Source organism: Leptonotus elevatus, chromosome 11 (genome assembly GCF_054856555.1).
Source record: "Leptonotus elevatus isolate MCC_2025b chromosome 11, RoL_Lele_1.0, whole genome shotgun sequence".
Taxonomy (NCBI): domain Eukaryota; kingdom Metazoa; phylum Chordata; class Actinopteri; order Syngnathiformes; family Syngnathidae; genus Leptonotus; species Leptonotus elevatus.
In genome coordinates this window covers 11652076-11668457 of record NC_141249.1, presented here as the reverse complement: position 1 = coordinate 11668457, position 16382 = coordinate 11652076, and the positions used below count along the sequence as shown (strand labels likewise).

Sequence of the window (16382 nt, the reverse complement as noted above, 5' to 3'; positions counted from 1 at the left end):
TTCTACAGTTACGTAAGGTGGCCTTGACAGCTCGCTCCTCCTAAATAGGCTGTAGGTTTTTCAAAATGCACACTACAGTGAAATCTCCAAAGTTGTGTGTCTTGTGTGTGACCGCACTGTACTGATTACCAGAAGATCTTGTTGTTTGTTCAGCCAATATTTAATGTCATAAAATTTGATTTATTAAATACATTCGAATACGAGTCCTAAGTGAGCAATCCGAATAAACTGTTTGCTCTTTACTGCGCTGCCTTCCCTCTGACATGAAGCGTCTCTGGCTAAGCAGATGCGTAAACATGGAGGCTTATCATCATATTGAGTCGTTGCCCACATTGCGCGGACACGCCACGAAGCCACACAGGAGAGTCAAGCAACGTCATCTGTCAATACAAAATCAGTTATCGCCATGTGATAACTGGCCATCGTAGCGGTGCTGTGGATGATCACGCTTGTCACAGTCTCAAGTCAACACATTGTGCAGTGACTTTTCATCGCCATAGTCTTGTGGATGTCTCGTTACCGTAGAGAGCCTCACATACCTACATTAGTATTTCCATCATCATACGATAAAGTCTTGTATGTAAGACGCCCTGGATGAGGGCGAAGCATTGAGTTGTCATTGAACTGTCCTGACGCAAGTCATTGTTGATTTCACTGTTGTAGGGCAAAGACTCTAGGGCTGCAGATAAGACTGTTGCCATGGTCCTGAAGGAGATACCAAGTAAGGCGTCATCAGAAGGGAAGCCCCTCCTCACGGTGACTACCAAGGTGGGCAGAACCATTTCAGAACACCCGCTGCCTCCAAGTGAATTGTGTTGGCTGTACAGATGCAATAACAAAATGGCTGTTGTCGATGAAGAAGCAGTCATTTTTGGAACTAAATACAGTTTAAAGCTATCACTTCTGCCGGTATCGTTTTGATACAGCAACCTCAGACAAGACACTGTTCCTTCAGATAAGTTGTCGTCGACACTAAGGTGATGATAATCATTAACTTTGATTAATCGATGACATCATTCATTTTATTAGTCGTCAACTCGTTATGCACACCTCCAAACACAAACTCGCTTACTCACACCCTCCCCCCCAACTTGTTCATCCAATCACATTCAGGCAGGACTGTCAGAAATTGCAGAACTCTAACACCAAATCACATAATGCAACTGCAGGGTTGCTACTCACTAAAGATATAATAGGAGACAATGAAAAAATACAAGATGAAGAGTATCACACCTGCAGTCAGTTGGATTTCTGCAAGAGTTTTATAAGAACTGACGCTGAAGGTGTCTGCGAGCTGTGATTGGATGAGTGGGTTGGGGGTGGGGCCAGTGGAAGGAGGAAGAAGATTGCAAGTGTGAGGTATGAACACTGACGGTTGCCACTAATGCTAATACCATGTTTGTTTGTTTTCTGCCGACATTAAATATCCATTTTCACAATAAATAAGTTATTGATCGACTAATGCTTGTCTGCGTATTATCGTCTGAGCAGATGGTACAGTACCCGATCTTCTCACGGTTACAGGAGGGCATTAGGTCAATTTGCGGATGGCTGACATGAGGATTTAAAGCTATTCGTCAGCTCGTGTTAGCAGGTGCCTTTTCTGATGTGTGTGTGTGTATTTCTTATATTTGTGGGCAGACTTGCATATTTGGCAAGTGAGCGGGCTAGCGCTCTTGTATTTAGTATTTCCACACTCTTGAGGTGCAGCTACTAGTTCTTGTGCGAAATCACTACCTGTTGATTTCAGTGAGGTGTTTGTGTTGTTAGTATCGAAACATACGAGTGGCGATTAATCAAATTCAAGCTGTAACCATCATTGCAGACTGGTAAAATCGAAGTGTCAACTAGTTGACTACCCCTACCTCGTACATGTCATAACCAGGGGTGGGCATTCCATCATTACTGACAGACTTGTCCGTCATTCCATCACTGACAGACGTCTGTTTTTCTGATGAATGACGAATGACAAGAACCTTTAAAAAAAAGATAGACCAATCACTAAAGGAAAAGCGTTTTTTCGTCTGTCAGTGTAATTGTTGCGTCGCAGACAGACCTCTGTGTGTTGGTACTAAAATGACGGAAGCATGGTTAAAATAAAATGACATACTGACGATTACAGTTGGTTTCGACCATTAAAAAAATGACGGACCAACTAGTGCAAGGGTGTCCATGGCGCAGACGAATGACAGACCAGCAAAATTATGACACATGGCTTTAACAATTTGATGCCCTGCTACTTATCTCACTTTGATTTGAATAAAAGCTGTAAACTAAGTAGATTGCTTTTTTTCTCCTCCAATAAATCATTCACTGAAAACCTTGAACGAAATGAATGACAAAACATATTGAACAGTGACAAATTCAAGGGCATACATTCGCCATTCAATTTTGAATTAGACTGATATGACGGCAAATAGAGCTATATATTAATCATATAATTGGACTAGAAGTGTATATTAAAAATCAAAAGTGCATTTTTGTATTGACTTGATTAAAAACTAGAATTTGTCTCTTAAAACACACGGACCAATCTGAATTTTTTAATGTGTGGAGATTTAAAAATGTAACTAGTTGGCACTTCCCTATGAAAACTTTATGCACAGTGAACATGATTTTCAGACAATTCTGAAATATCATCACTCTTTAAATCACTCTTTAAATCGCAAAGAAAATGTTGTGGTTTATATTCTGAACTTCATGGTAAATTTGAGCATCTTGAACAAAAAATGTGTTGCTTCAAGACATTCGAGACCGAATGCTGCAGTCCTTCATGTCAATATTTATCTCCTCAGCATGTTTCCGAGAGGAATTACCAATGGGGTCAACCCACATTTCGTCTCACTCATCAAGTCTGATAAACCTCCTCATTAACGTTTAACATCTCATGAGCAGCGCATCAAAAACTCTTTCCAAACGCCACACGCATACACCTGCACTGACTGTGCTCATCGCGTCCTGCTGCTTCGCTCCCTGATTGCTTTCGTAAAAAAATGCGTGTACTGCTTTATGTCATCTTGTATTTCTGTCTGATTCAATAACCTGCGGCATGCTTTATAGTCAATTGATTTTCTAATGCAATGTCTCATTTCATAAGCTGCCACACAACCAAGATAATGGTTCTCCTCGAGGGAAAAATATTAACATACGGCTCTACATTGTTGCTGAAGGAAATAAGTTTGTACAGCTGACGGTACATTAACAACAGACTTTTTTTTATATTTTAGAATAACTACATTGTCAATATTGTTCTGAAGGAAGAAGCTGCTTGAAACACATTGAAGAATATCTTTCTCAACTGAGAGTGGCAAATTCTTCATATGTCTGAATGTATTGCGTCATGTTAACGTGTCTTCCAGGGCTATCAGAAGTCATTATCAGTAAAAACCGAGGAGAATGCTTACAGTGTGGCATTTAGCTGCCTATCAGTGACAAGATACTCTATCCTTGACAAAAACACGAAAACATATATTCCCGTCTCCAAATATAAATATCATATGAATGTTTTGAGTGCTGCTTGGCAACGCTAACGTTCTAACAGATTATATGTTAACAAATTGAAATAAATGATTATTATTCAGGTAGTATTTGTATTGAGAATTGCTACAATGCTAAAAGTTTGTTTTATAACTTGTATCAAAATACTGTAGCAACTGTACTGTACAGTAAATGTGTCAAGTGAGCAGAACAATTTTTTGGAATGGCTTAAATAAGTTGAAAAATGTGGAAAGGTCAGATATTAAATCACGATTAACCTCTTTCTATATAGCGTGTAACATACTGTATTTTGTTAATTTCCCATACGTGCTGAAGGAAGCAGCTGTTTCAAGGCAGTATTGAGTATCAGAGAGCAGTTGGTTAATAATTTAAGCTTGAACCAAGGGAAGCATGAAAAAACAATTAGGTTGTTTGTATTTCTTCTTAGCTTGGTGATGCAAAAAAACAAAAAAAAACGTGTGTTTTTTTTGTTTTTACTTTCCTTAACAGGTATTTTAAACACACACACACAATAGGAATGCATGCTGAAAAGACGTAACGATGATGGTCAAATTCTTGAGAGGTTTAGGCCTTTTTAAGGACTGTTGTGTCCTGGCTTGATGTCACTTAGCAAATGACAGAGGCTAAGTGACAGGCTGCGGATCCTCACGCCACATGTCAAGTCAAGTCTATTTGTGAAGCGCATTACTGCGTAGATCTCACTGGATTTTACTGAGTCAGAGGTGAGAGTCTCGGACACAACCTCTCAGAAAGCTTTCACTTGTATGAGAGGAAAGAACACACAAGTCATTATATTTGGCAACAAGGTTATATAAACAGTCTCACCGCCTCGAGCAAAAATGTTACACTACAACCTTTATATGTCTTTACACCTCACAATCACGGTCCGTGTAACAAGAAATGTCCGTGTAACAAGAAATATGTAAAGTAAAAAATTAATTCAGCCACTAATGTAAAGCAAAATATGCATGCCACCCAAACTTTCGCAACTGACAAGCATATGGTAGCTAGCTTGCTAGCATACAGTAGCTAACCATATAAAAAAAAAAACGCTATTTACCAAAACAAGTCAGTCGACTCGTTACTATCATGTCATTTAAACACTCCCTTATGCGGGTTACACAAACAGAGAATTACAAAGAAGAAAGAGTTGCAGATGATAAAGAAATAGTAGAAGCTAAGCTGACTGTTAGCTTAAATGGTAACTTGATTGTGGCAGCAAACTCTTCTTGTCAATTTATTGTCGCAATTTTTTTTTACTGTCGCAAGTGACTTGTGAGAAAAGAAAACACTCATATTGAGCAGTTTCATATTAATGATTGTTGACTCTGGCTATTTCCCGAGCAGTCTCGGGAGGGATTAGGAGAAAGGACAAATGCTCAAATTAGCGCCTTCTGCCTGTTTACATCACCATAACTTTGCGGTTCCTTTGACACTGGCTGAAATAAGGTCTACTGGGGCACATGGATTCCTACTACGTGTTATGATGAGTCGATGTCCAAAATTTGTCCAACATTTAAGGCATATTTTCTACTGGAATGAATTCCTCGATTTTTACTTACTTTAAGGCATTGGAGAGTTGGTTGCACTGTGTACATCAATAATATATTAACTAGGCCAACAGACATCTAAAAAGGTCACGGCAGTGGGTGTCTGGGTCGCCGACTGCGCTATGTCGCTACTGAGGCATTTTCAGTCTGAACAAACCCTGATAATTATTCTAATGCTGGTTACAAAAAATGTGGAAAAATTAGTTTAAAGTGAAAAATAAATCCTATTAAGTTGAAAAGAATACTCAGAATTGGCCCCAATCCACTGGAGTTTAAAGATGACTGAATTCAAGCCATCGAAAGACTGAATTATTAAATACAAGCTGAAGATAAAACGACTGAATGAAGCAGTAAAAGCCTCCAGGTTCCACTCAATAACTTTACTTCTTTACTTAAATTTTCCTTTATGTAACCTAGCCCAAGCTCACCTTGAAGGCTCTGACAAGTTGATGCTATTCCCTTGACAGCAACTTCTAAGTAAAGCCCAAGCGACGCAATTAGTAGAAGTTTTCCATGACATAATTTACTAGATTACAACTTAAAGCACTTGTAGACTAATTGTCCGGGTGCTTTGCATGGAGACACACAGATATCCACCATGAAAATGCATCAATAGTAAATGTGAGCTTCCCTGTAGAGATAGCGGGGTGCTTACAGCTTTGCTTTTAATTGGTGTTTGTATAGTTCCTGCCAGAAACGAGAGCACAAAGCAACCAGATTAATATGGACACACATCTGTCCGCATTTTCCAGATGTTTAGGAGACAGTTATGTAAACACTTTTTTAAACTGGACGTATATCAAGACATGAAACTTATCTAAATCACGTTTTATATCAAATATTACAGATCAGTTACGTTTGGGCTCTCCATGGTTCAGTTTACAGCAGTAAACCATGATCTGGCTTGAGTTTACGTCAAATGTACAATCAAGTGTGACGTCATGTGCAATACGGTGTAAACCAATGAATTTAACAAATAATTAGACCATGGTAAAGTAAGCAAAGGCCAACAATAATGAGGAATTATTTGTTGGTCTCTCTTCTTGGCATGGATTCTTAATAGAAAAAAAGCTAGATGTGTTTGAGGGCTGAGATAACCTAATTTAGTATTCTACACTATACTGGTCAAATTATTTAATTTTCTTTACGGTCGTGCGTAGTGCTTCGAAGAAATTTGTAATATGGAAAGACTATGTTTGAATAACATGATGATGTTATGCAAGTAAGTTACTATGTACTAGACTACAACATTAATAGGTCAGGCTTACACAAAAAAACGTTAGCTTATGACTCCCTTTAGCAGTCTAATCACATTTTATCAAGTTGATATGTGGAGGATATGCTAGGCTTGAAACAGAAAGTTTTACATTTTTTGTTTGATTTCGATGTCCTAAGATAGGTGCTAAAAACTTGACGAAGATAATAGAGAAACTTTGGAAGCTGAAGCATAAACAACAACAATCCCTCCAATAAAATGGTCCACTGACATTGAGAAAATATTCATTGAAACAACAATTTTGTACATGTCAGTAAAATCAAAGGACCCAACCAAACAAAATCAATGTATTACATTCTTTCATTGATGGATTTGTAAAAGTGGTGTTTCTAGCTAGCTAGATAGATAGATAGATAGATAGATAGATAGATAGATAGATAGATAGATAGATAGATAGATAGATAGATAGATAGATAGATAGATAGATAGATAGATAGATAGATAGATAGATAGATAGATAGATAGATAGATAGATAGATAGATAGATAGATAGATAGATAGATAGATAGATAGATAGATAGATAGATAGATAGATAGATAGATAGTGTTAGAAATAATTTCTTTGATTTCCTGCGTGTTCAAAATAAAACTCAAAGTTGAGATCTCGTGAAAAAGTTTCTTGCCAGCTTTTATTATTCAGAAATTTCCGAAGCCACTTTGGATCCTTGCTCAATCAGCAGTGACCACAAAGTGTGCCTCTCCCTCTCTGCTCTTGCACACTTATACAAAAACAGTGTTTAGAAAAAAATACTCCCCCCACTGTCATCTTGTCCTGTCAGCAGAGTGAAATACACAACTTAGAATCCTACACCGTTCCTATCTCAGTTCACTCCAGATGTGGGTAAACAATTGCTCCCCGGCACCTCCTTGCACCAGGAATTTTATGGACAGACCTCTGCTTGCACTTTCAAACATCCCCTCATTTAGATAACTCAGAAACCTTACTAGACATTTCTTTCCCAGAGAGGAGAACAAAGGACTATAGATTGACTAACATATGAAAAAAACAGTTAAAATATAAATTGAAACAGAAAAACAATGTTAATAATCTAACAATAGATAGATAGATAGATAGATAGATAGATAGATAGATAGATAGATAGATAGATAGATAGATAGATAGATAGATAGATAGATAGATAGATAGATAGATAGATAGATAGATAGATAGATAGATAGATAGATAGATAGATAGAGCAACAGACTGAGAGAGACTGACAGATACGTACTGTAGATAGCTACTGTAGCATCTGTCAACATCTCAATATTGTCCAAATCAAAACTGATGGTGAAATGGAAATGTCTGCATGTGGCTCTTTTGACAGCGCTGACCTTTAGCCAGTCACAACACTGTAAACATCACTCTGCAGGGAATGACAGCAGACGGACAGGCATGTACAGACATATTTACATTCCGGGAGCGCAAAATAAAAGTAAAAAAAGGTTGGCCGTCATTCCAGACTATTTTCATCCAATCTAGCGGTAAAACGTGATATAAAAAGATTGTCCATGGTTTAATGGCTGACAGTAGTAACTCTGACATGCTCTTACATTACTCTTATAAGCATTGTCCAAAAGATGGAGAGTCCAGCAAATATAGTACTGTAATTCCTGGCAACATGCCTTATTTAGTTGTTTATTTGCAACTGCTTATTTCACCCACTTCTCCTCTCAAGGAGCCAACTACCAGCTCAGATTCACAGTGAGTTTAAATTAACCAGAATAAATAGACCGCAGCTTGGGGAGCTGCACCTCTGAGCTATTACTACCACACATAAAGACAATTAGAGTTTTATTGATGCTTTTTCTCCCACAATTATTTTTCTTTAACTAAAAAGCTCCACTGGAAGGACTTGGCCTACCACATAAATACTACCCACTCATTGTTATGTGACTGTTGGTTTATTTCGTGATAACATTTAAGTAAGCCCGATACTCTTTGGAATGACTCATTGCCGGCGTAAAAGGTCAATATTCCATCATTAACTGCCTAACCTGCAGTCATGTTCAATTAAACGTAGCCAAACAAACGTTCAGTCAGTCAATAAACATAGAGCGCAACAACCCTTCGTAAATTGTATCACAATTTGTGTTGGCAGCATTTTGTTCTAGCACAGCACCAAGTCGATTTACCTGCGCTGGCTCAGCTATTCTGCATCACAACACAAACTCATATGGAACACTGTAATGAGCCATTCTCTCCATTTATTTACATTTTCGCTCTGTTTGCCAAGTGCTAAAATCTCACTCTACAAATGTGCATAAAAGCATCCAATTGTGAATATCCACACTATTATGTGTCATGTAAAACAACCTCGGCGTCTTCCCATTTAATTAAAATTTTGAATGCAAATACAGCCCTGAGGGCAACAACAGCAAATGTCAAGTTTCCTTGCTGCCAAACGCGCAAGCTGACACCGACGCTTACCTTTTCCTCCAGGACACAATTGGCTCTTAGTTCCAAAATTATGAAGCACTGATTCAGCCTTGGAACATCCATTTCTCCAACTGCACAGGAAGATACATGTATCGCAAGGAAAACATGATTAGAATTGTATTATGGTATGGGAAGACAGATAAGCAATGTTGGGTTATTGTTTTGGGCACATCCAGCTGAACTGACACAGCCGAAGCTCATTTGGCTCCAACTGGTCACTAGTGATTGCATGCTATGTGTTGTTAACTGATTGTACAATGTTTTAAAGTAGACTGCCCAAAAATATTTTTGTGACTTTTAACCAGACTTGAACTTAAATCTGTTTTCTTCTTCTACTGCTTCTTTTCTGCCTCTTACTGTGTTGTATGCAATTAACACATAAGAGGTCAAACTGTGTGATTTAAGGTATTCATTACTTCTCTGGCTACAGTGTAGAAAGTTATATTAACGTGTTGTATTATTCAAAACAATTTTCCCTGCTTGTGGGAAGCCGTCCATGGGAATTAAATATATGGGAGTTTACAAAAATCAATAGAAATAAATTGGTTATCGCAGCAAATGTTACTACAGAAATAGTTTCTAACAAAATGTTAACAAAGTGTTTTTGTTAGCTTTAATTAACCAACATTATCCAAAAATTAACAATGAAAAATCAAATTACGTTTCATGCGCAAGCACTCTTGAATTTTGATTCTAACCTTTTTACTTTGTTTTTCCAGCTGGTGAGTGGGCAACAAGAGAGTCGCCCGCTTCTGAGTCCATCCATTGACGATTTTCTCTGTGAGACCAAATGTGATGGGCTTTCCCGACCAGTGACCTCCAACACAGCAGGTACAGCAAACAACAGTCGTCTTATTTTTATTTTTTTAAATGGTACAAGCACAAAGCTGCTTGTTTACTTTATTTCATTTAGCAAAATATGTCCGTGGATGCACTTTGAAACAAGTCAAGAGCCGAGTGTCACTCAGAGTGGCAAATATTGTATTATTTGAAGAAAGAATAAAAAGCTCACTATATAGTGACAATTGTTTCGGGTTAAGTCCGGACTTCGGCCTTCCTGGATGGAGTTTGCATGTTGTTCCCGTGCTTGCGTGGGTTTTCTCCGGGCGCTCCGGTTTCCTCCCACATTCCAAAGACATGCATGTCAGGTTAATTGAACACTCCAAATTGTCCATAGGCGTGATTGTGAGTGTGGATGGTTGTTCGTCTCTGTGTGCCCTGCGATTGGCTGGCAACCAGTTCAGGGTGTACCCCGCCTACTACCCGAAGCCAGCTGCGATAGGCTTGCGAGGACAAGCTGTTAAGAAAATGGATGGATGGATGTTTAGGGTTAAAAAAATAAAAGACGCGAGTGAATCAAATTGAACCGAATCGAATCATTGCACTTATCGAAACATATCGAGAGATCAGGTATTAGTCTTTTATTGGAGAGATATAGCTTAGAAGAAAATGGCACATTTACAGTACTTTTTTTTTTTTTTCTTTTTTTTTTTATAGAGCTCAGTATTGTTCATTCGGAAATGTCATCATCATTGCTCTTTTTTTTTTTTTTTTTTTTTTAAATATATATATATATATATATATACACATATATACATACATATATACATATATACATACATACATACATACATTTTTTTTTTTTTTTTTTGTGTGTGTGGGTGAGTATGTGTGTGTGCGTGCGTGCGTGCGTGCGTGCGTGTGTTTGTTAGCTCACCAGAAAACCTATTAGAAAAAAAAAAACTCATACCGTTCACCTAAATCGAACACCAGGAGACCCGAGGGGACCGAAGAAAACCAAGGAAGGTGAAATCCAGCACCGACCAGACACCCCCCACCAGAACTCCTCCCCAGCCCAAGAAACATCCAGACCCCAACAAATCCAAAAAACATAAAATCAGGGAGGCCTCAAGAGACCAACGGAGAGACCGAGAAAAGGAAGGAAGGACAGACGAAGCCGCGTGAGATCCGAGACACCAGCCTCCACCGATTCAATAACCTGAGGAGGAAACAGATTGTGTCTGAGTTTCGGTAGATGCTGGTGTGGTGGATCTGGCATGCATGAAAATCTCCACCAAAGAGGGGAGCCGTCGACCCCCGCCGGAACAGAGCAAGCGCAACACCTCAGGGCCCCCCAGGCCGCGGCAGCGCCAAAGGACGACCCCCGGGCCCCACCAGGGCCACCGGCCGGAGAGCAAACCCAGGAGCAGGAGCGCCCCCCGGCCCAACGCAGCAGGACGGGGCACTGCAGGCCCACCAGGCACCCCACCGGCCCCCAACCCCCGCCCCCCCCACAACCCCCCGCCCCCCATCCACCCCCGCCACCCACCCCAACCCAGCCCCAGCCGCCCCCATGCCCCCAATCCCCCAGACACCCCCCACCCCCAGCACCCCCCCACCCCGCAACCCCCACCACCGCCCCCCCCCAACAAAGCCGCCCCCCCCCCGACCCCACCCCGACCAACCGGCAGCCCCCCAACCCCCGACCCCCAGCCCCCGGGGACCACCCGCACCCAGGCACCGGCGCCGAAGAGGGGCCGGGCAGCGGAGCGGAGAGGGCAGCCGCGCCCACCCCACCCCCCGCCGTGTGGAAGGACGGAACACCGGGGGCAGAAGGGGGAGATGGGGGCACCGGAGGGCGGCCGACACCCCCGAACCCCAGGCCCAGCGGGGGAAGGCCCCGGTCGTCACCCCAGCGTTCTTTGTGAAAATTAACCCCTGTTACTGAGTCCGCCAGCTCGCGGACTGGCGAACTCTACCCCTAAACCGTGAATGTGACCCCACCCAGTGTATATACAAGTGTGTGTGTGTGGTGCATTAAAATTAGGAGCAGGTGAACCGGAGCCGATGGAAATGATATTCCCACGCTCCGATCCACCCGCCACCCAAGCATGTTGCTGAGTGTATGTGGTGCATTAAAAAAAAATAGATAGGGCGGGGGGGGGGGCGGGTGGCGACACGGACAGGGGACCGCAGCACTGCTCTATACTGCGGCCCCCAACCGATGGCACCCCCACAAGCCCCCCCCCCCACCCACAAGTTGTGTGGTGTATTAAAATTGGAGGGGAGTTGTAGGGTGAAGACGGTGTTTCCACCCTACCCCACCCCCCAAAGTGTGTTATGTGCCCTATATGTCTATAAAAGTGTATTGTGCAAACCTAGCGTAGTGAGTTAAGAGGTGTGACCAGCGGGGCCCCCCCCAACCGGGCGGGGGCAGGAGGCGCACCGGCCCACCAAGCCCCCACCCACCCCACCAGGACCCCGGCGGGCATATGGGACCCGTCCGGCGGGGCGATAGGGCTCGCCCCCCGGATACTGGGTCCCGCCCGAGGTGTCAGGACGCCCACCGGAGCGGGGCGGGCACGACACCAAACCCCAGCCACCCCCGCCGGCCCCCATAGCACCGAGCTACGGGCCATGGATGGAGCCCCCGGCCCAGGGGAGGGGAAGGAAGGCGTACCGGGGAAGGGGAAGGGAGGAGGGAAGGGGACGACAAGAAGGGCAGGGGGCAGCGGCAGGGACGCAAGGAGAGGGGGAGAGGAGGAGGAAGGGCGACGAGGGAGAGGGGACAGGGAGGCGGAGGACGGGCGGGGAGAGGCGAGGAGGGAGAGGCAGCAAGGGGGAGGAAGGGGGAGGGGAGAGGGAACCACCGGGCACCCCGGCGGCCCACAGGCCCCGAACCGCGTCGCCGGGCCCAGAGCGACGGACCGCGCCGGAACGGCGCCGCCCCCGACACCAGGGAAAGCCCCGCAACGCAGCACCCCCCAAGAGACCCAGGGAACGGCCAAGACGCAGCCGCCACCCAGCAGCCAACAGAGGGGCAGACCCGCCCACTCCCCGCCAGGGGGGACAGCACCCACAGAATTAACCCACTGGCATGCCGTGAATCCGAATATCAACCCCTGGTGCCCATCGGAGGTGAATCCGCTCGATCCCGCTGGCAGCAGCCGGGTTCCTGACTATGGAAACACAACCATTAGTTACAAATTGCCTAATACAGAAACATCAATGCCAGTTATAACGCTGCTGTGGCTCTCGCTAACAGGCAGAATTAAAATCCAAGTTTAGGTTAAAAAATTCTATATACGTAGACCATGTTTCTTTAAATTTTGACATTTGGTTTTTATTTGAGGCAGATATTTTTTCCATTAAAATATGATTTATGAGGAGGTTAGACCATTGGTCGATATTCAAAGTTTGTTTATTTTTCCAGTTAACAAGAATTGTTTTTTTTGCGATAGTAAGGGCTACAAGTATAGATTGAAATTGTTTATGTGGTAAGTCAATTGTTGTTAAGTCACCTAGCAAACACAAGTTTGGAGAGAACGGTATCCTACAGTCCAAGACAGCGGAAAGTTTTTCTAAGACTTTAGTCCAGAAACACATAACCGGAGTACATAACCATAAAGCATGAAAATAAGTGTCTGTAGTGTTTTGTAAACACTGGAGACAAATGTCGGAGTCTGAGAGTCCCATTTTCTTCATCATATATTGAGTAATGTATGTTCTGTGAATAATTTTATATTGGATAAGTTGTAAATTTGTGTGTTTTGTCATTTTAAAAACATTTTCACAAACTTGAATCCAAAAGACAGATTCCGGAGCTATAGACAAGTCTGTTTCCCATTTTGAGATGGGTAAAGACGTTTTATCAGTATATGAAAGTAACTTATATATTTTTGAGAGTTTTTTTGTTGTTGTCGGAGAAAGCTTGGTAATATCTTTAGCTAAAACAGGCGGTTGGAGCGTACCCTGGAGTGTTGGAATTTGTTTCTTTATCATACTTTTAACTTGCAAATAATGTAAAAAGTTTCCGTTTTTTATTTTATATTTTTGGAGCAAGGATGTATATGATATAAACATATTATCTGAGAAGAGATGGTGGAGATGTGTAATTCCTTTCTGCTCCCACACATTCAAATAAAACGATTGGTTGTTAATTTGAAAGTCGGGGTTATGCCATAGGGGAGAAAGCCCGCTGGGCTCCACTTTGGCTTTTGTCATTTCTAGTGCCTTCCACCAGGCAGTCAGGGTGGCGGAAATCATTGGATTTTTAAAGCAGTTATGGCGCTTAATCGATGTTGTAATAAAGAGTAAATCTAGGAGTCTGAGGTTATTACAATCCTTCTGTTCTAGTTCCAGCCAACAGTTAGTATCTCTATTGGGTTGTGCCCATAAAATAATATATTGTAGCTGGTTGGCTATATAATAGTGCATAAAATTTGGTGCCTCTAGACCTCCTTTGGATTTATTTTTCTGAAGAGTAGATAGACTAATCTTTGCTTCTTTTTTTTTTCCAGTAAAATTTTGTAACGGCTGAGTCCAACAACTGGAACCAGTTAGCCGTAGGTTTAAATGGAATCATTGAGAAAAAATAGTTTATTTTGGGTAAAACTTTCATTTTAATAGTGGCTATTCGTCCTATTAGAGAAATAGGAAGATTATTCCAGCGCTCCAAGTCACTATAAATGCTATCCAGAAGTGGAGTGAAATTTAAATGAACTAAATCAGTTAATTTAGGTGAGATTTTTATGCCTAAGTATTTTAAATTACCTATAGGAAATGAGTAGTATGGGTCCTGGCTTGCAGGGTTCCATGAATTTTCTGTAATAGGTAGAAGTGTTGATTTTGTCCAGTTAATAGAATAGTCTGATAACTGTGAGAATTTAGTTATTAAGTTAAATACTTCCCCTAATGAAATAGCACATTTACAGTACTGACAAATACTCTCGAACTGAGTAGTATCAAATTTGGGTCGAAAATCCCACTACTTCAAACAGAATTGAATCGTACCACCGTTATAATTGTCAGCAGCTTTTGCGGTTTGCTGTCGGCATTCGGCCTGAGTTCTACCGTCTTGAATATTACATACTCGATGATTAGATTTGTCTTCAAACTAGAAGATGCTGTGGGAAACAATCAGCTTTAGTTTCTCAAACACTTGATGTAGCTCCTGTTGCTAATGCTTTAGGCCTATTATCAATAGTGCACATAGAATTTACAGTAGATTGATTGTAAGCCTTTCTTCATTTACAAAAAAAGATCTTGGGCACCAACTGTGAAGGTTTGTTCCATAAAATGTAGCCTGGGCCTGGATCTATCCTATTATGCAAAACCGGTTTCCTCCCACAGTTTAAATATGTGCCAGTGAAGTGGATTTAGGTGTGATCCTTTGTCAGCCTGTCACACTACGTGATGGACTGAAGAAGCGGTGAATAATGCATAGCAGGAGTAAGCAAGTGAAAAAAAATCAATGCAAAATTTTAATTACATGCTCCAATATATGCAAATCCACAAGCGGATCCCTCGCATACAGCTTTTTTTGTTGTTGTTGCTGGAGAGGTGAGGTCAATTAAGACAAAATAAAATAGTATAGACCTTAAAAATCATGAAGTGCAGTGATTGTTTTTGTTTGCTTGTCCCCATATTATTTATCAGGCTATATTCTGGTCACGGAGAATCACACAAGATATTAGGATTAGACTGACTGGACTGTGATGGCTTCTTTCTCAGTACGTTGTACAAACATTTCACAGAAATCGCCTACCTTGTTTTTGTGTAATCCAGCTAACAAATCAGTTATTAAGTGTCTTCCATTGCTTATGAAAAATGTTAAAAAAGGACATAAGTGCATGTGGTGTATTGACTATATTGTAAGTTGTTTCTTCGATCTTGTCATGAAAACAATGTTCCTCAATGCTGTGAATGTCCGTGCATGACGCATGTCTACGTTTGCTTAAACTGATTTATTCAAGAGAAGCTTCTTGTCACCCTCCCCTCCGTTCCCCTCCATCCACTCTCCATCACACTCATCCTCTCCATCACACTCATCCTCACATATTTTGTCCTCTTGTCAGCACTTTCCTCCAAGATGCCGGTTCAGTGATCATGCAGGTGCTGCGCTAGTGTAAGAACAGACAATATAATTCCGACAACAGTATGTTATCATGTCAAGACTTGTATTGCTGTCAGACAAGAGCTGTCATCTTTCTCTATAAGCCTCAGTACTGTTCATTTCATTTCTAGTTCATCAGGAGAGGAAAAGCAGATAAGCCACTCCCAAACCATGCTCCGACTCATAATACAAGCAGGAACAAATCTACGTAATCTACAGCTCTTTGCTGGGCTTAATTGACTAGATTTCTGAGAAGACACTATCTACCATATTTTCCATTTGAATTCCACGAAATGAAAACAATCCCAATGGAAATAAGGATCTTACGGGAACCTTATTTTTGTGCATTAACTCAATTTGAAAAACGTATAAAAACATTCTATTTTAAATATTGCCATGGTCCCAAAAATGTATTTATACAGATTTGATGCAGCCTCTGACCTGAAGAGGTCGCTTAAAGCAGTGGTAGTTATTACAAAAAACAACCAGCAAGTGGCAGCACAGTATACGAGATCAACCAGGGCCATGTTGCAATAAGCTCTTCTCCCCAGTGTTTTAAACAGGTTTGTGAATAATGATAAAACTTAGATATATTCGAATGCTAATTGCTGCAAAACGGAAACAGATACAAATATGCTTCTTCTTCTTTTCCTGATGACACTAATCTTTCTTTTGGTAGGTTCCATGTTTTTATAGCAATAGAACACAATATTCTGTGGGCTTTGC

The 16382-nt window shown here is 41.5% G+C and overlaps 1 protein-coding gene across 3 annotated transcripts in view; it reads left to right on the top strand.

Moving 5' to 3' along the window:
• Positions 1-16382, top strand: part of pex5la (peroxisomal biogenesis factor 5-like a) — an 82290-nt gene that overhangs the window by 35858 nt on the left and 30050 nt on the right. For 2 of the 3 annotated variants that reach the window (XM_086090047.1, XM_086090046.1), the window contains exons 2-3: positions 664-768; positions 9481-9592. In XM_086090047.1, the coding sequence (XP_085946173.1) occupies positions 664-768; positions 9481-9592 (217 nt within the window). The remainder of the gene's footprint in view (positions 1-663; positions 769-9480; positions 9593-16382) is intronic. The other variant, XM_086090048.1, reaches the window with a different exon arrangement.